Raw genomic sequence first — 20,352 nt, 5'->3', positions numbered from 1 at the left:
GAATTTTCCCCAACTAATTAATGTCATTACTGAATGCAAAATGATCTCTTAAACAGCTTCTACCTCACATTCTGGGATGAGAAACATCACAGCTCTCCATAAAAACAATACTTACATATGACTAATTTAGCTTTTATACTCAATACTCAGCAATTAGCCATCAAATTGACTGCAAGGGGGAGAAATAACTTGGGGGGGGGGGGGATCGAATGAAATCACATGACAGGATTAGATCAGGGTCCACTGTAGCAACACATCCCCCGCAGCTATTTCGCAGCTTTGTTTACGTCCCTTCTGTGATGAAAACTGGGGGGAGAATGTTGAGGGACAACAGGTCGATTATCACCTCTGATCCTCTCTGAACATTTCTGCTAACAACATCTGACTTTGCTCCATCTACACACTTGGAGATGATGATGTTTAAAGGAGCGCGGGACATGTCCTTACCTGCACGTTACTATGCCGCCCACACAACGACTTTCATTCATCTCACTGCACCATTACACTCTGCCGTCTGAGATAAAAATAGCCCGCCTCGCTCCACGCCTGATTAGAATTACCCAGCCATCGCGTACATGCAAAAGGGGGGATCGTTCCTCTCCACCTCGCCGCTTACGTTATGAGAATTAAGTATCGAGTTGACACCGCTGTTGTTGCAATAGATAATGCAGCTATTCATAGCTACTGTATATCCTCCATCTTACCTGAAAGCCTGCTGCTCATCATCCCTGACATCTATGAATAGTTCTAGTTCAAACCTTATTTCCTACTTACTATCCATCACATCACGCTTGACTTGACTTAATAATATAGTATTTCTGCCTATACTTGAAACACCACATGGTTCTTTTAGATGCTATTTCAGTTTGCTGTTCCTCCACCTAATGATATCATTTCCTTCTACATTCTCCTCTCTGTATCATTCCTAATTCTTCCCATTAAAAAGGCAGGTGAGCTTCCCCGGGTGCGTCCAGGTTGCTCCATCATGTCACGGCTAATGATGGGGAGTGATCAAGTAAACTGTCCCAGTGGGTCAGAGGGCGGCGATATGGAGACTTGCCCAGAAACTGACAGCCATAACAGATAACAACATCATCACTGCCAGCATGCCGCCCTGACCCCCACCCAAAGACTGATGAATGCAGCAGAGACCCAGCAAGTCAAACACACATGCTACTACAAGTAAACATGCAGAATCGCTCCTATTTAGGTGTTCACATGCACACACAAACTTTACAGACTACTCTTTCCCACACACACACACTCACACAGGTAGATATGTAAACATACTCTCCTTACACAGGCATCAGAGTTCTTGACGTGACCTCCTTTGGCTCGTTTCAGCAACCGGATCCAGGTGGCCTTCATCAGCCACACTGGTCATTCAGTGTCCTGAGCCACTGTGCCCCCTGCTACTGCTTGAACTACAACTAACCGGACCGCCGTGGGCACCAGTGTCACTGCTTCTGACAGAGCTAACGCTACATTTAACACTGTGGCTACATCGGCAGCTGAGCCGTGTTGTACCTCGGCTGTAAATGCTACTTTGATCCCTGGATAAATAAACAGCTTTGGAGGTAGTCGCCTGTATGCTGCTGCAGCTACAGCTAACTCTGCTTCTATCTGTAGAGCCACTGCTTCTGCTCCTGCTGCTGTTGCCAAAGATGGGGAATCCACAGGGGCTCGCTGCCCCGTGCATAATCTCAGCAGCTCGCTCCCTGTCAGCCCGTCTCCTTGATAGTCGGGAGTGCTCAGCCTGCCTCTGCAGGTGCTGAGACCGACTCTAGGGATGAGTCAGGTGGCAGCGATGCTGCTCATCCTCCTCTGTGTCCGTCTCTTTCCCTACTCAGTTTTTACTCCAGTCTCAGTCAGAGTCTGCACGCTGGTTCTGCTCCATCTCCTCTTCTGCTGGAGGCTCACCACGCATTCACACAAGCGTTGAACAACAGCAGCTTATCTGTGATGATCCCGGTGTGGCTGGAGGTTTTGTGACCGATTCTCCTTCTGATGTTAATGAAGCTGCCACTGCTGCTTCTCAGGTGCTGACACTACCACTACCACTACCTCTATCCTATCTCTCTCTCTCTCTCTCTCTCTCTCATGCCCCCCCCCCCCTCTTTCTCAGCCTTCTCACTGGCTGCCCAGTTCTTCCTCACTGATTCCGCTTCTCTCTCTACCCTCTACATCCCTGCAACCACCCCTCCTCCCCTCCTCCTATGTTGCTCCCTCATTTTTTTTCACTTCGCTTCCCCCTTACAGTCAATCCATCTGCTTGTCGTGTATCTGCAGTTGTCAGGTACACAACAGTCATGTGATGGCTGTAAATTATGTGCCACTTGTGCGTTTATGTATGTATTCATTTTCCCTTACAAATAAATCAGTGGCAAGACCCACCAGAGAGAGAGAGAGAGAGAGAGAGAGAGAGAGAGAGAGAGAGAGAGAGAGAGAGACCCACCAGAGAGAGAGAGAGAGAGAGAGCGAGAGAGAGAGAGAGAGAGAGAGAGAGAGAGATCTCAAAGGTAGAGTTTATCACATTAAATATCTTCTTTTTAAGAGAATGTCCTTAACCTCTTTTATCTTTAATCTCTCCAAAAGTGATTCTGAGGGGAATCTGCTCTAAATCCTCGTCTCAGCAGTGCTCACATACCAGAGCAGAGCGCTGCAAAGCCACAAAGGGTGAATGAGAATAATTACACCATTAATTAAATAAGGAACTCGCCATGGTTACAGTCTTGTCTTTTCGGGGTTTTTTTTGCACTGCTGACGCACACTGCTCCTCTGTTTGACCTGTCGTGAGGTTGCGTAAGGTCAAAGAAGTCAGCGGTTCAGGCCCATGGGACTCGTGGTTGAAATAGGCTGGCTGGTTTATGACCAGTCCCCAAAGAGCACCAACTGTAGCTCAAAGTATGACACGCTAATCCGTGGTGCCTATCATAACTAATCAATGACACGGACCTATCAACAGGACGTGCGCACCTAGAACGACATGCCGACTCCGCCGTGTGTCACATTGAAAGGGTTGGTTAGGGGAGAACAATGTGATTTTCGCCCATTAAGATCAATTAGCCTAAAGAGGAACGCGATTACCTAAGGTAGATTATCTTTGGAACAGACACGGATGAGACGAGGCTGAGCCGGAGAGAATGGTCCAATTACTGACCGCTGATCAGTCGAAAGCAGAGCTGCACACACAGGCTCATTTAGCAAAATCTATCATGTTAATCGTCCCTACCAGACACCAAAACCTCACAATTTCAACTCATCTAGCAGAGAACTAAAAAAGCGTGATACTTTGTTACTGCCGGCCAGCGTCATCCGTGGTGTGGTCTACTTGCTGGGATTCATCAAAGGGTCACATATGGTCCTATAAGGTGGGTTGACAAGAGCTGTCATTAGCCTCCAGAGCTCTGTGGGCATAGCACAGATGCTCCAAACAAGGGGGTGGTGGTGCCTGGAGGAGGAGACTCGCGGAGCTGTGGAGGCTGAAACACTCACAGAAACAATGACAAAGACTTATAGTGACAGTGCGACCCTCTGGCTGCCCGACATGGCTGACCCCTCGACCTGCGCCCACACCATCACACCAACAATTATTATTCTTTGTTTGTCACACCCCAAATTCTGATGTTGAATTCTTTTCTCATTCATGGCCATATCCTTTCTCCCTTGTTCCCATTCCTTCCCCATCCCCACCCTCACGCTGCTCCTCTCTGTCCCATCTCTCTCCCTGTGGCCTCAGCTTTCTAGCAGGAGTACGCTGAAGAGCATCCCTGGCATTTTCAAGACATTACTGTGTTTATTTTAAATGACATAACAATACAGCCTCAACGCTGATGCAGTGAATGTCCAGCAATAAGCAAAAACGAGGTGGCAGGGGGCATAATAAAGACGATAGATGTTTCTTATGCAGATTTTAACTCTGAAAGTACTCAATAGAAACTGCATTTTTTTTGTTTGATAAAAAAAAAAGTAGGTTATACTTATTTGTGTTGAGTGATGTCATTTGACATCCCAGCTGTTTTCGTTTTGGAAGTAGCTGCACCATGAAAATGTTCTCATAACTGTGATATTAGATGGAAAACAGCAGGAGAATGCATGCATTTACTAGAAACAAAGAGCCACTGTGCTGAGCAACCGACATGACAAACTACATACTACAGACTATTTCAAGGAATAAATGGAAGATCTGTCTCTTGTATGTGCTCCGACACCTGAGCTTCTATTTCGGTTGTATTATATTTCTGCAGGATAGATTGAATATTCGCTAGCACTTGCATTTGAAACCTGGGCAGAAACACCTGTTTTGTGGTCAGGCTTCAAATATCTCACATCCTGCATCATGATTAAAGAATGAAGAGTATTCCTTGTGCCAGGTCATGTTCCTTTCTGGCCAACGGACTGTAGCTGACTACAGAAGGCTGACAATGAGCAAGTGTGCTAGCGGTTTCTGCCTCGGCATGACTCACTCTTGGCTGGAGTCAAAGCCTTTTTTTCCCCAGCCATCTGTCCATCACTGCCACTTCACTTTAGTGGAACACAAAGTCAATTAAATCATCATTTCACAAACACCGTCTCCTACGTCAAACTGAGACAATGGGACCAGACATGACAGCCGAGAGCTAGAGATGCGCGACTGCTACAAGGAACGGTTGCTAATATGCAACACGGAACGGAGGACTAGACACAAAGTGAGCAAACGCGAGGGGAGTAAAGGAGAAACAGCTTGCCGGCACGTGTGCGTGAGCGAGGTGAGAGAAAAAGATGAAATATGCGTATGTGTGAAAAACAGAAAAATTAGAAGAGGGATGGGAAATAAGGGCTGAGTAAAGGAGCCTCTGGCGTGGTAAATGAGGGAATCGCTGCATGGACGCCAAGGTGACACTGACAGGGCCTATGAAAAATGTGTTTACCCAGCATTCCACGTGCCAGCGCATTAGATAAGTGCATCATTCCATCGAGGTGATGGACTCGCTGGCTGTCAATCGCATGACAGAAGCCCCAGAGAGAGAGCGCACTGTGGACCACGGCAGGCTACCAGCTCGCAGAGGAGCCGCGAGGTAAAGTGCTTGATGTGCGATGTTTGGGTACGCATATATTGACACGTACCGTATATGATATCGGCCTTCTATCAGCCATCAAATACTGATAATGATCACAGTTCTGCCTTCACATTTTACACAGAAATATACCCATCGGAATGAGCAGCAGAGTATTAGGTACAGCAAATAAGATTCACTTGTACTCCACACCTGTGCCAGATTGTTATTGCACCCAAAATGAGTGCAATACTGAAGGAAAAACGACGGTAACGCCAAATGATACCTGGCACAGAGAGCTGCAGTCTCTTGAGGGCATTGCTCTCATTACCAATCAGTGCGCTGCATCCCATCACAGGTCCCTCTGCAAAGCAACAGCACCATAAACAGGCAGATGGCTGATGAGAGGGATATCGTGAAACAGACTGGCAGGGGCTACTCTGCGGGGACGTTCTTGCTTTAATTCTTTATTTTTTTTTGCTTGCATCATCAATATTCCTACAGTATCTCGGCGCGTGAGGCGGGCTGCGGATGATTGATGAAAGTGAGTCGGTGGGGGAGGGGGGCGGGGGAGGAGACTGGGGCTCGCTAACCACACAGTACCGCCTTAAAAAATAGGAATGTGGTCATGTGTACAAATTTTTCAGTCTGAGCTATTTCACTCTAACGGGCAGATAAATTATGAACGCTGGCCAAACTTCTGGTAAAAGCTTAGTAAGGGATTTATGAAAGGTTTGTCCAGTTGCCAAAATAGACATTTGGATTTTCCGTATTCAATTAAACTCAAAGAACCCCCCGTAAAATACAGCATGTCATATTATAAAGTACTGAATATTCTTTGAAAATTGTATATTTGCAGAATACATGGACATGAAATATTGCTTTGACATCACATCTCATATATCTAATGACGGGATCAATTCCTCGTCATTCTCTGGCTTTCTCAATGTAACAACTGATGACGTCTGATAAAGAATTGGAGCTTAGAGCAAACTGACAATCTATAAATATTAAATCAAACTCCTAACTTGGTGTTAGATTTGTTTAAAGATATACAGTACATAATCAAACACACACACACACACACACACACACACACACACACATCAAACTAGAAAACCGATGACGGCATCTGCTGCAGACAAACTCTCGAACTCAGACAACAAACAGGGACGGCGTCACACTGAATAATAAATGATTGTAATGGCTATAATTGCTCCAGTCTAAGTTACTGCTAGATATTCTTTAACACTGGTGTCTGGATCGCACATCACAAGAGATAATTGGGCAAGGAAAAGGCAGTTTCCAGAAACACATTGGTGCTATAGAGTTTCACTACACTACCTCTCTCTCTCTCTCTCTCACTCACACACACAATAACAGAGAACCAGAACAGGAAATATTTTGGAACATTAACTACAAACTTCCTTGGCGAGGAGTACCATGACCATGCTGCTTTTCAAACTGTGCTTTGTAGCCCTTCCTTGCAACCGAGCCTTACAAATGAAGGTGAGGCTGGAACGTTTGCCTCATATGGGCCAAGTTAAGCGTTGTGGTCTGTGTACATAAACGACAAATCGTATCCAAGCGTGTTTACTTTCATTCCCCTCACTCCGTTTGTTAACCGCCGTCTCCGGCTAGCAGAGGCTGTGCAGCGGCACTCGCAAATTCAGACAAGATGCTGCTAAAGGAGCCACTTTTGACTCTGACCAGCGCCGTGCCAGAAAATCACAGTGTGCATCACCACCTCTTGCTTACTAGCAGGAAAAGTGACAGGGGGTGAAAAATAGGAAGTGTATGATTACGCCCCCTTTAAATCCTGCGCTAATAACCTCCATTCTCCTGGTTTCCAAGCCCTTCCTCTTTGTTCAGAGGATTGAGAGAGAGCGAGAGAGCGAGAGTGTGAAAGTGTTGCTGTAGGCTCAGAGACACTGGATACTTTCCCAAGAGTGATGTTTTCTATGAGTGTATTCAGACTTACCAGATCCGACTCCTCACTCCCGGAGTGATACATTTCTGCCCTCCCCAACGCTGCACCGTTTCGCCCCGGTTGGGAGAAAATCTCAACTGCTCCCCATCTCCTCTCAGTGCTCAGGAACTCCTACCAGGCTCACCGCTTCCCTACTACAAATCCCCTTGTCCCAGCTCCAGAGAGCAATGAGCAGGAACGAGGCTTTGTGGCACGCGCAGAGAAAGTTGGAGCCGGTAGAGAAGTTTAGGTCCCTCTCAGCCCTCCTTGGGCCTTCTTTAGTCCCTGAGAGTCACAGAAAAGACCAGCGTCTTTCCCACGCTGGGAGAACACTCCTTCAGAATGCCGCGACCGTCTTCCAGCCCCAAAAACAAGCCCCCCTGCCCCCTGCCCCTCTCCCCTCCCCTCCCACACACACAAACACACTCTCTCTCTCTCTCTTTCTCTCTCCCAAACACACACAGCCAGTTAGGAAGTACGAACTCTGGCCAATGGGGCTGGCCTGAAAATTCCAGAAAGCACCAAAAGCAGCTGCAGCGAGCTTTTTATGTCTGTGTGTGAGTGTGTGATCCGGGGAGTTTACGTGTGTTCCGCCGTGCCTTAAAGAGGTTACACTTGGAGAGCCAGAGACTGAACTCGCTGTACAGTCTCCACACATGTTCCTGGGACAAAAAACGTCAGGAAGTAATTATCTTCACTGCATCCACAGAATGCCATATTCACCGGCATGATCACTGAAGTCATGCTAACTTTCCTCTGGACTAACAGAACTCTTCAACTTTATATTGTTAAACTGTATAAGAACGTAGCAAACAGTGGTGGGAAGTAATAAATTATATTGGCTTTATTACTGTAATTAAGTACAGTTGTGAGGTCCTTGTGTCTCATTGTAAAGATTGTCTATGCATACTGTAAGGATGAAAAACTCACACCCTATGGACAGAGATAGCTAACAGAGATGTGTTTTATCTGACTCCATTAATGAATAAGAATGGCATTATGATTTAGTGATGCTAATTTACCTATACATGGCACAATAGAAGTGAGATGACTGGTGGATAGTTTACTGACATGAGCCGATAGCTGACATTACAGTTACAGTTACAATAGCTGAGAGTGTGTAAAACAAGATCTGAAGAGATACAAATGACAAAATAAACCAGATAAACAAACCAGGTAATGATGGTCAAAAAGAAGAGAAGAATGGAAAAGGAGGTAGAGAGAAAGAAAGAGCAAGAGAAGGGAAGGATCAGGGAGGAGAGACTATAGAAGAGAGCAGAGGGTAGCAGAGCGCAGATAGAAGAGAGAGAGCCTTGTTCACAATGGTCTCTTAAATAGCCTTATCCTGTACATTTACATACTTTTGCCACAACCAATGAAAGATTGTCACGTTGGTTCTTTGGAACACCCAATGACAACAGAATGAGATGTGTGAATGTATCCACTACTTTGTTCCCTCGCCTAGAGGTCAGTGGATTGAGACAACATTCCTCCACCATTTGCGTATTATACGGCCCTCCATGCGACACCAAGGTATGAGGTGTGATCTCAGAACATTGTTAGACCGTGCAGCATTCCTTGGCCTTTTATGTTGAAGTTAAGATAAGGTTAGCCCTGAGATTCCTCTGCAGTCTCTGTGTAAACACTTATTAGAAACTGGACAACAACAGACCCAAGCACAGTTACATTAACACAGGAACACAACTAAACAATGTCTTCATTTTGAGACGTCCACAGAGGTTTAAAGCCAACAGGCCAACTTCTGTCTTGTGTGCAACAATGTGAATGTCCATTTTGGTCTTACAATACTGTTCTTCATTACAGAGGGAGATGCTGCATTTGTCTGACAGTGTAGAAGGTAATTAATAAGATAAGATAAGATAAGATGAAAGTTTATTATCCCGAGGGAAATTAATTAATTACAGATTCCAATATAACATTAATAATGAGATGAGTTCATTAGTAGTATTAAAGTATTAAATATTAAATACTATTCTTTCCTTTTGTTCTTACCGAGACGCTTAACTATGTTCTACTGCAAAGACTATAAATGTAGTATATTTACATCTAGTGATTCCTTGATCTAACTTATGTAAAGGATTTCCTACTTATATTGGGCCTATGTGCCTTTCAAACAAAAAACAGGCCCCATTTACACAATTTTCTTTTTTGTTCAATTTAAATTTTGTTTTTTTTCCCCCCCAGAACCCATCAATGCTATATGCGACTTTGAACTTTAATATTCATGTTCTTTGTCATGTCATGTCATGTTGTCTTCGATTTTCAAACCCAAGCCTTGAAATTGGTTTTCTGACTTTTGTATCAGAATTTGAAATCCACTGAACAGAAGGTAAACAAGCCGTGCTGCTGGTAAAATACATTATAAAACACAGCACTTGCAGGCATAAACATTCATCTCATTCGTCATATTAAAGTCAGGTAAAAGCCGGTGAAGTAATCGAATGACATTTGCGTTGCCCGGCCTGTAGTGTGACAGCAGTCAGTAGTCTGGTGTGAGGCAGCTGGCGTGCGTCTGGTGTCGTCTACGTGACTGTAGTGGTTACTGTAACAGACCACATTCACTTCAAAGAGACACACAGAAGATCCATCCGACAGGCACGCTGGAGCCGCAATGTGCGATTGCGATCGCGTAGCTACGTATTAAGCATGACCTCGTCTGAGTAGAAACTGATGAAGTTTAGTCAGTGAGTTCACAAAATTAAACTGTAACTAATCCGCATTTCCTGTAATAGAACGGGAACCATGAGGAAGAATACTGAACAACACAAATAAAGAATAATGACTCCTAAAACGATCGTACAAGACTTATATCTACAGGAGTATTCTTCAACAACCTGCATCCTGAAGCAGTGGTTTATATTTTCCTTTCCGGGCAGCCTGGCTTCAATACTACTTATTTAGGTTTAATAGATAATTTAGCTCTTGTTCCAACAGTGCTGACATGCTGAACACATTCTTGTATTCTAATATGTATTTAACGGTTTTTGGTCCATTTACAGTCCTGCAGTGTTAACGTGGGGTCAAGGTAAATGAAGGTGAAGAGCAGTGGATTAATTAAGCTCAGCCCTAAGGGGAAAGCCTCCACATGCTGGGCGAGATGACAGCTGATTAGGAAGTGTGAGTTGGTCTCTCCGAACGCTCACTAAAAATGACTGGTCTCTACTTCAGCCTGCATCACATCGCCACCGTCTGAGGAGTGAATGCAACGTACATCAAGCGTGATTATGAGAGATGAGAAACCTTCCGCGGCGGCCGAACAAATCCTTTTTTAGTTTGGCATTTGAAGTCGCAGAGTACTCTTGAGGTATATTCCGAAAGATGGAGATTATCGTGACCTGACAAGCTAATGTGGGAGCAACATTCCTCACTGCTGATACCAATTATCAGTTCTCTTTGAATGGGCCCAGCCCGAGATTTAACTAATCAATTTCCCCCAGTCGTGCCAGCACTGGGAAATGAATACCGACATTGCCTTTGGCGTATTGATTGCTAAACATGCGCGCTATGACGTCAACAGGCTTTCACTGACAAGCCTACAAAGGCCAAAAGGGATGGATTACAAAACTGGCCTGATTATATAATTGGACTTCGAGAGTGATCAATAGAACATTCTGATTGGTTGGACTCAGGCGTTGAGAGCTCGCAGGTCATTTGTAATGTAAGAGACTGAACTCAGATTTGGCCTGGGCTCTTTCATTTGTATCTTATTTACGTGACTGGCAATGTATATAACTTGTAATCAGTCGGGCACTTACATTCATGTTGATCAAATTGGCTTTCCTTTGGATCAGAGTCGTAATGATGTGAATGGGAGGCAGTAGCTCAGTGGGTAGAAGTAGTGTAGTGGGAACCGGAGGGTCGCCGGTTCGAGCCCCTGCCGAGGCGCCCCTGAGCAAGGCACCGAACCCTAAATTGCTCCCCCCTCTGCGAAGGGTGGTTATGTAATGTAAGTCGCTTAGGATAAAAGTGTCTGCCAAATGATCGTAATGTAATGTAATGATTCATGTAGTCACGGTGACCACACTGCAGTGTGGTCATCCAGGTTCAAATGACAAAAGGAATGTTGCAGTTTCCTTTCCAGCATTTGGCCAATTAAGTTCGAGCCAATTCTGTTTAACTCATATTGTGTGTTCCTTACTAATTATTACACCTCAACACTGAATAGCTTATAACAGCAGGAAACAATAACGACATGGATATGATTTATTGATTCTGACCTTAAGTATCTTCCCGATAGTAGAAACGATGTCCAACTACATCGTCAATGATCTGTTTTCTGTCAGAAGCGCTATATTCACAGGCTACAATACGTATAAATGATGTAAAGGAAGACAAGCAACGGGATAATACACTGTGATTAGATCATTGGAGATCTGTCACCAAGGCCCGTCCAAAAGGAGTTTTGCCTTGCCAAGAATGCTATTACGCAAATGAAAGCCCCCTCGATGATTTAAAGTGCCTGTGTATAAATCTTCCTGCACAAGTTTGAAAGCGCTCAGTATATTTTACGCTGAATTCAAAACTAAATACGCAGCTGATGAATGGGTGCAAAAAAAAGTTGCTGACCGACTTCAAAGCTGTTTAACACATAGGTGCGTCTATGGCTCCAATTCTGAAATTAGAGCCACAACATGCACAGTATAGACCTGTATCAGGCAGAACAGGTCAGCAATCCTTAGTTATCAGATCTCACACACTGTCAATCACACGTGAGGTGCGTAGTACACAGAGGACTGGAGGATCCATGCTGGGCCCCAACGTGACCGTGATTCCCATCTAATGAAACCTCCGGGGGCCAAGAGCCAGCATCTGACTGGGGTTACCTAGTTACCACTCATGCCAAGGCCACTTGAGCCCCAGGACCATCTCTAATTACAGACGATGCGGAAAAAGAGCACAGGAGTGGATGGAGAGGGAGACCGAGAGATGGTGGGATTGTGTGTGAAGGGGGTTGGGGGGGCGGGAGACAGACTAATAGAGTGGGAGATGGAGGATAATAAAGAGAGATAGAAGCCCCAGCTGTTCTGGATCCCGCTGCCTCTCTGAGCTATTTAAGAGCTGGACTGCTGTTTCCTCCACTCCACCAAAGGGCATCCTGCTAGCCTGTCTACCAAACCCGGGAATAGCACTGAACCTGCGTATCAAACACAAAAAAGGAGCTAACACTTCCCGTCTGTGGTCCGTGACCGGCGGCAAACAGGCAAAGTCTAAACATCACACAGTGGCTGAATGAAACAAACCTTTTGGCTCATGCTGCTGATATCAATGTGGAGTTGGAGAAACAAAACGCACCAGAGATTGAAGTTATTGCCGTACTCCTAAGTAATGCTTACCCTTCCTGTGATGGGTTTGGTCCTTGGAGAAACAGGAAGCTTGTCAAGCATGCCCAGGGGGGATGAAGATCACAAGCGCAGAGCTACCAGCTAGTGGATGCAAACACTGATGCCTCCCGAAACGCTGATACGTATAACCGCGCTGTTTGACTGCTGCAGTGTGGGAACAGAGTGTGTGTGTGGGGTTCCAACTGCTCGCTGAATCACTTCACGCATCAACACATCAGCTGTTCCACATGGAAACGCCGGAAAACATCTTCATGTGGCAAATTAGGACCAATACAGTAATGCAAGTGTCGATCAAACGGGAGCAGGGAGCAACGCACTCTCACTTTGTACACAAACACACGGACAGAAAACACACAAGTCAGAACGTTCCCTCTCCCTGCCCACGGGGCTTTGTCGCACACACTATCCATGCTCTCACTAACTCATATGACATGAGGGGCTTTGGCAGAGAGCCACGGCCTGGACATTTTTAATTAGTGAAATGAACAGCTTGATATCGGGTAATTTAGTCATTAGGGTTCAGGTTACACACATTTGCACTCTCACACACATGCACAGGGAGTTGGAGAAGGACTAACAGTTTGCTATAGTGTTAAAGGAAGACAAGAAAATCCCATTATGGCCACCTGTAACACAGCGTGATGCATTCAATTCTCAATCTACACTAATTTCTTCACACATTTGGACCAACACAGCCACTGTATCATTCTGAGAATTCCAAAGGCCTTTTTTTTATTGGAGCACACACAAACTGTGTGAGGAGTTCTGGGAGAATGCGTCACCGGCGATGTCGTCACACACTCCTCAGTCCTCCACAACCTTACGGTATAAACGAACTGGTTCACACAGCACACAACAACACCCCTGGGGGCGATCGCTTGCGTCCACTTGATCCTCTGACTCACTTTATAATGATTGCTTCTCCCACTAAAGAGATTCAAAACTGCTCGGGCCTTTCAGCTGACACTGGATTTACAGTCAAAGAAATGACGGCCTTCACGGCTCAGAGATGCGGTCGGCGGCGCGGCTGTCAAAAGCTTTTCTTTAGACCTTGGGTGACGTGGTGCTCCTAAAGGTATAGAGTAGATAGAGAGACTGACTGAACTCAAATGCCACAGAGGGAGCACAATGGTTTCATCTACTACGTCTGGGTGCACGCCGGGACAGTTTCACCAGACTTCTCTTAAGTATCACAGACAGAAAGAGAAAGATGACCCTGCGGATTGTCTTTCACGCACAGAAAAGCCAAGGCACTGTGTTTCTCCGGGACTAAAATACAGACAGACAGTCCTAATCCATGATTACTAAGCTACACAGAGTTAAAGCGATGCAACAGGGATTTCACATAATGCAATCATTTTCGGCAAATTCACATCAGAACTGGGCCACAGAAGTTTCTTTCGTAGGTTGCAGCATTCTGACATTCACATACAAGGCTATTGTCCATAGAATGGACCCTTATGGTACTACGTGGTACTTAAATGGCACAAAGAGAGAACGCAATCACAATGAAAGCTACAAATATCTTTGGGATTCTAAAATAGAGCTGCATGTTTATCTCCATGAGACTCTCAGCTGCTTCACCTCATGTCCCAAAGCTATGAACTGATGCGAAAAGGCGTCCGAAAATTACTGGAAAATAACTGGATAGCCACACATGCAACTATACAATTGTTTCAGGGTAGAATGTTACAGGAAAACACCTTCTGAGGCAACAGTGATTTATAACCTAGAATAACTTTTGAGGCTTTTCGTTAAGGATTGTATTCTGTTGCTCCATTCTACAGCCTACAATCTGGTATGTAAACACCACATATCTCAGAGATGCTTCAACTTAAAGACCTTAAAGACAGGATATAGATTGTCACTAAGCAAGCAAAACACTCAATGTCACTGCAAAGAAAAAACTCAAACTTCAAAAGAGCCAAACAGAGTTACAATATCATACCAAACCGTATGAAGAGAGATGTAAGCTGCTGATTTGCTCAGACAGAAGACAAGAACAGGTTTTTGTTTACCTTGGACTTCTTAGGCATGCTCGTTCTCCCACAATGCCCGGGACACCTGTGTCACCTCTCCGTTCCACAGCGACTGTGATGAATTATGCAAATCCCCTAGTTTTTGTTCAGAGTGCCATGACCGAGGAGTACAAGCTACCGGCGCCTGGCATGAAAGAAGCCAATACCTTTGCCAACGACACACACCGTGCTGCACAGAGGCTTGCTCCTGAACACTGCGTCAGTAAGGAACTATGTTCAGGAGAGGAAATGTGACGCGATCATCCTCCTCCAACGGCAAGTGTCAGGCTTCAACTGAAGCAAGCTCAAGAGTCTCTGAGATCACACAGTCACACTGACACAGGAACAGAAACACAACAGATCCATACACACCCGTGCACAAACACACATACACACACAAAGACAAACACGCAGTCCAACAGACTGAGCCGAGTGTTAAGCCCTGCAGTGTCATGTTAGTTCTAAAGTGTTTTTCTTCGGCTAGCTGGGCATTACAATTTAATTTGATGGCGTGACATCTGTTGCGTGGTCACGCTGCTGCATGACCCTGTGAGAGGCACAAGGGCTCATGCGTGCAAAATGTAAATGCACACCAACCCCTCCAGAAACTCTCCGCTGTCAACGCCCAAGTGTGCATGCAGTTACCGTACAAACCTATGTTGAGGAAAGACACACGCTGCTTTGGTATGGCGAAAGAGCCTTTATGTCGCAGTTAAAACCTGCGACCTTCAGCAGCTGCACAACCAGTGGCCAGACAGGCAGTAACGGTAGCATCTGGAGTCTTAATCCGCCTGGCACTGCCCACCCCCACGATTATGAACGTGGCCGTCAAAGTCATTGGGCTTATTGGAGAGACAAGCGGATAGTCGGGATCGGCACACTGCGGCGGCTCAGCAACCACATCGGAAAAGTTTTTTTTTGGGGCGGATAATTTAATGAAAGGTTAAACTGTTTGGCACACTCGTGGCAGGGCTTAAGGCTGGTGATGTTCAGTCTGCCAGTGAAGACAGTACAGTTCCAGAGCAACTATCCACGGTATTGCAATATAATGTGGCAGTGATATTCAAGGTGACGACCCACTGGCCATTTGTCAACGACTTCAATAGCCGATTACAAAAACATTTGGCACGGATGGGAAGAGCTGAAGGACAAACACGGCCCTCCAATCTTCCCCATGAGGCCAAAATGTGCACGTGCTGGCTCTCCTCTCGCCCCTCCCCTCAGGACGAAATGACAACTTTGCGAGTAAGACCTCTGACACGCTAATAGGCAAATTGCCATGAAATTTGTTGAGCACATTGCCGTTCCCACGGGATATTAACACTGTAATTGAATGGCCCCGTGGCATTTCCTCCAGCACCATCATCCCAAACTTATTTTGTTTGTTTGACTAATACTGACAGGAACCCTCTGTGGTCATGTCTACAAGTTTGTTATTTACTATCTGGACCTTTCTTTATCAAACATGACACAGGGTCAGATGATGAGATAATGAGCTTATTTGTCATTACACCTACGTGGAAATCTAGATAATGGGTATAAAGGTTCTGGAAACGACTACATCTTGAGATAATTATTATTTCAAGATTTATTATTATATAATATTGCGGCTTCTGTAATATTGAGCTTTTTACTACACGTAATAAATCAACCGTAACTGGAGTAGGCTGATCTTCGGAGGCCAACTTTTCAATTCCGCCTTGGATCAGCAAGGGCCGTGATTCACAAAACACTCAATTTAAAGGCTCATAGTTGATGCAAGGCCGCTACATAAAATAAGAGTGAGAGGCAACGCATTGCTTTATAGAAGGCAACATTGCGGCTCTATCCGTGCAGAGTTGTTCAGGGTCAGCGTGAGGGCAGAGAAGAGAAGCCATATGGGTGGGATGAGGAGAAATGGAGCGGCACTTCCCCTCTGGAGTAAGAAATAAGCACATTTACACACAAACACACACACACACTTACTGTATGTGATACTAGATGGAAATGTGAACTCATTGCAGTGTCAAAGGCTTATTTAACAGCAAAGGAAATGGTGTATGTTGTTCACATGTGACGTTTACAGCAGGTTCATGATTCCTTTCTGACCTGTATGAGTAAATGAAGTGCTAAACAAACAGGCAGGGCTGAGTAATACCAGTTCAAAGATGAGATGGGTGAAAACACTTTTTTAAACTTTCACAGATGGTGAAAGTAGACCGTTTTAAATCCTTCGACCCAACTCCATCCCATCCTCTCCTCCCTGCCCCATCCCCCCTTTCCCCAAGTAGCTGATTTCACCCTCGCAAAGCCACTCTCACTCTAATCTCCTCTGATCCGTCTGCAACAGCAAAGGATCACATCAAACTCACATTCAGCCCCCCTATACACACACACACACACCTACAGACGCATTTGATGACAAACGCCAAAACGCTTGGACATCATGGACAGGGTACAACAGGATAGAACACTTCCATAAAATGTAGAGCAGAAAGTATACATCATTCAAAAATGATATGATTCTACGATTGTTGAACTACACACCAAAGTGTAGTCGTGGAAGAACAAGAGGAGAAGCCCGTCTCAACTCTACTCACCTTGCTTACACCGTGATCAACATCACACGGCCAACACACACACTTACCCATGAGACATTTTTATTCTTGGGTTGTTTGAGCATGGTAACGGGAGCAGGCCTTTAACATGAAGAGAGGAGCCCCTCCTCAGCAGCGTTCAGCCACACAGTCGTGTTGCGTGGGCTTGTCCGGGCAAGCAGGTTCCACTCAGCCATAGGTCATCTGCCCTGCAACCTTTCCGAGCGCAGAAATTGCTCCGCCTAAATCCAGACTCTATCAAAAGGCTCATATGATGCACAATGATGAACTCCAGGCAGAGGAAAACATGGAGAAAAACTTTGGGAAGCTTGCCAGGTTTTCAGATTGTCCAGGTTCCACACTTTGCCAGGGGAGCAGACCTCCACCAGTCAGACAGGAGCAAAACATCCAACTATCACAGGCACTTCCTCCTGATAACACAGAGTGACCCGGCGGAGTGATTATGTATTCACGCAGAGTATGAATATGCAACATCCCAGCAGGTTTAACCCCGCCCCGCTGAGCCACGGCACCCAATAACAGAGCGGCTCTCTGTGCCCTGCTCCCGAGGGTGAGCTCACGGACGCATCAGGATGAAAATAGAGATTCTCTCATAGAGAGGGCAGGGCTCTCCCCTGACTGGCAGGTTGCCGAGATCTCCAGACCCCAGACTGGCTGAAGCATCCAGGGAGGGGCAGCGGGGCACTCAGAGCAATTCACCTGATCTCCATCTTCTGCTGTGTGGCTGCGTTTCTCTCTGCCCACAATCAATCCTTTACAAAACACGGACGGCAAATGTTTATCCTGTTTTTCCCTTTGCACCTTTTTCAATCGCACCCTCTCCTTCCTCCACCTTCTTCCTGCCCTCCATCTCTCTCCCAGAAGTACGCCTCGGCACCTGTTGTCACAGCAGCTTTTTGTCAGGGGACCGGTACCATGACAGACAATGTGAAGAGACAACACAGCAGAGTAGACAAGTGGGAATGGGATTTTCCCTCTCCTCTCTTCTAATTCTCCAAACTCCAACAACGGCGCTACTCTTTGACCCTGAAGTAAGTCGTCTTCTCTGGGAACATTTTTAGCTCCAAATGTTGCACTGACCTTCGTCCAACGTAATCGGCCTCCACTTCTGCTCACTCGCTCACTTTTTTTGCCTGATCTGTAAGTTAACCCTCCGAGCAGACACCACACTGCTTCAAAACAATCGTCGACGGCTTTGAATCTACAGCTGCTGCAAACTGCATTCAGACAAACATCACCACCACAGATAACAGACATGTAATTAAAATCCAATCTAGGGGGCCAATGAGTTCAGGTTTTTAATGCAAGACTTTACACAGCCCCTAATCCATTTTTAACGTCTGCCACTGTAATTAATTGTCTCTCGTATCCATATGGTTGGGCAGCCCTCCTCTGGTGCACCAGGTTGTCTGCATGTCTCTGCTCTTAATTGGCCTCAGAGAACATCTGCTCCTGTTTTAAGTGATGCTAGGTTTGGCCTGGATGCCCTGGCTGTTTGAGGTGCCAGTTTAATGGGGCGGGAGCTGTGGGCACAGCTCCTTCATCTCTCTAATGATAGCATTATGGGCCATTTTCTGTGGGTTTTATAGCGTTGTGTAGGTTGTTGATGGATGGCAATGACAGGTTTACGCAAAGTACAGTCGAGACAAGGTAACTATTAAGAGTAATGGAGGGACACAGAGAGATGAGAAAGAGGATTAGTGAAAGTATGTATGGTGGAGCAGTGCATCAAATGGAATTAAATTGTAAGCTTTCAACTAAGCCCTCTTTCTTATTAAGGACTTCAAAAAAAGCTAATGGATATCATAGAGCCATAGCAAAGCATCTACTAGAGATATCTTTCTGTCTAAAACCATATGCCGTATGTTATGCTTAATGCGTAATGTTATGATTCTAATAAATGGAAATCCAGAAAGTGCTAGAAATTGCAAAAAAGTGTGTGACTGCACTGTTTGTGCCCCTCAAAGCAGCTGTTCTCTTCTGATAGGAGTAGACATGCTGTAGAGGAGCGAGACAAGAAAATGACATTCACTGACGGAAGCAAATTACTCACATGTATCTGAAGCAGAAGGTTATAAAGCTATGCATTTACAGACCACTACTAAATAAGCTGCATTTCTATACAAAAGCTGATTCAGGCAATCAGTCCGTTGAGATGATAACGATCTCTTGTCCATTTCTTCTGGTATTACACGATAGAATCCTTCACACGTCTGACGTGTTTTGGTAGGGAGTCAGCTGCATCGTTCCCCCATGACTTCACTGTTTCCAGACCAGCCCTGACTTTAAAACTCGGGCCCTGACAGTGCAGTCGTAACTGAACCCGGGGGTCAGTACGACACATGTGTCAATGACATCATCGTTTCCAGGCTGAGCTATACTCTTACCTACATAGGGCCTCTGCAGACAGATATCACACTTTCCAGTCCCACGGTGAGGCGAGCGATTACGTAACAAAGCAGCAAGAAATCCAACTGAATCAGAGACATTCCTCGGGGCCTATGCGGACAATTAGCCGCTCGGTTTCCGGACATTTCCATATTCTCTGGAAAAGTGAAAGAACGCACATTTGCTGCCAAGGAAACCCTGCTCCAGTCTGCACCTCCCTGGCCCGACACTCCTCCCTGGGCTCACTTCCCAATGCCTGGAAAACTGGGAATACCAGGTCACACTTTTGCCAGGGGAGATTAGCTCACCACTAAGCAGTTTCAACGTTTAGTTTTTCCTCAAACTACAATTTTCTAAGAATTTGAAGTGGCTCATTCTTAATTATTGCTCATTTACAATCAGCCCAGAATTACAATGAACTGTTTTATAAAGATAAACATGTGAATATACCACCGTGCATACATACTTTGGAGTTGGTAGAAAGTGTTGCTGCATGCCGTAGTTTATCAACCTACATTCCACAGATGCAGGAGACACTTTCTTTGGCTGTATTCGGCGTAACTTCACTGAATACTCTTGGCGCACAAAGAGTACTGGCGGCCACTGCTGCATCATGGCAAGCAGGAAAGCCTCGAAAACAAAAGGGGGGAACGGCGCGAGGCCTCCTGTCTTCAATTAGCCGAGTTTCCGTGAGGAGTGTCTGGGACTGGCTACTCAGTCTGTCAGACGGAGTCCCATCCGGCAGGGTCTCCGTGCTTGAAATTCCATCCAGAGCGGAATTGTGTTCCGCCCCATTTCAGACGTAAAACGGCGGTTTGGTGCTCCATATTGGAAACATGTGAGGCGAGTTGTCAGAGAAAGAGTGGCGTGTCACGGCAGCGGGGGTGCTCTCAGGGTCAACACCGGCTTGCCTTAGTAAACTGGCCTCTGTCAGAGATTTGGAATGGATTTGACTCGCAACTCATTACATTAATTTCAACG

General features: G+C 45.6%; 1 protein-coding gene across 2 annotated transcripts in view; it reads right to left on the bottom strand.

Annotated features, from left to right (window-relative positions):
• The window catches only part of cacnb2a (calcium channel, voltage-dependent, beta 2a), a 42,538-nt gene that overhangs the window by 12,278 nt on the left and 9,908 nt on the right, over positions 1 to 20,352 (bottom strand). Inside the window, exon 1 of one of the 2 annotated variants that reach the window (XM_076158080.1) lies at positions 7,018 to 7,351. The exons of the other annotated variant lie outside the window; for it this stretch is intronic. Within the exon in view, the coding sequence (XP_076014195.1) occupies positions 7,018 to 7,050 (33 nt within the window). The 5' untranslated portion in view covers positions 7,051 to 7,351. Of the gene's footprint in view, positions 1 to 7,017; positions 7,352 to 20,352 lie in introns of those variants that run through there. 2 annotated transcript variants of the gene reach the window in all.

Source organism: Genypterus blacodes, unplaced genomic scaffold (assembly GCF_046128005.1).
Source record: "Genypterus blacodes isolate CSIRO-AG114 ecotype Tasmania unplaced genomic scaffold, CSIRO-AGI_Gbla_v1 ptg000076l_1, whole genome shotgun sequence".
NCBI classification, from domain to species: Eukaryota; Metazoa; Chordata; class Actinopteri; order Ophidiiformes; family Ophidiidae; genus Genypterus; species Genypterus blacodes.
This window is presented reverse-complemented; position numbering and strand designations above follow the sequence as displayed.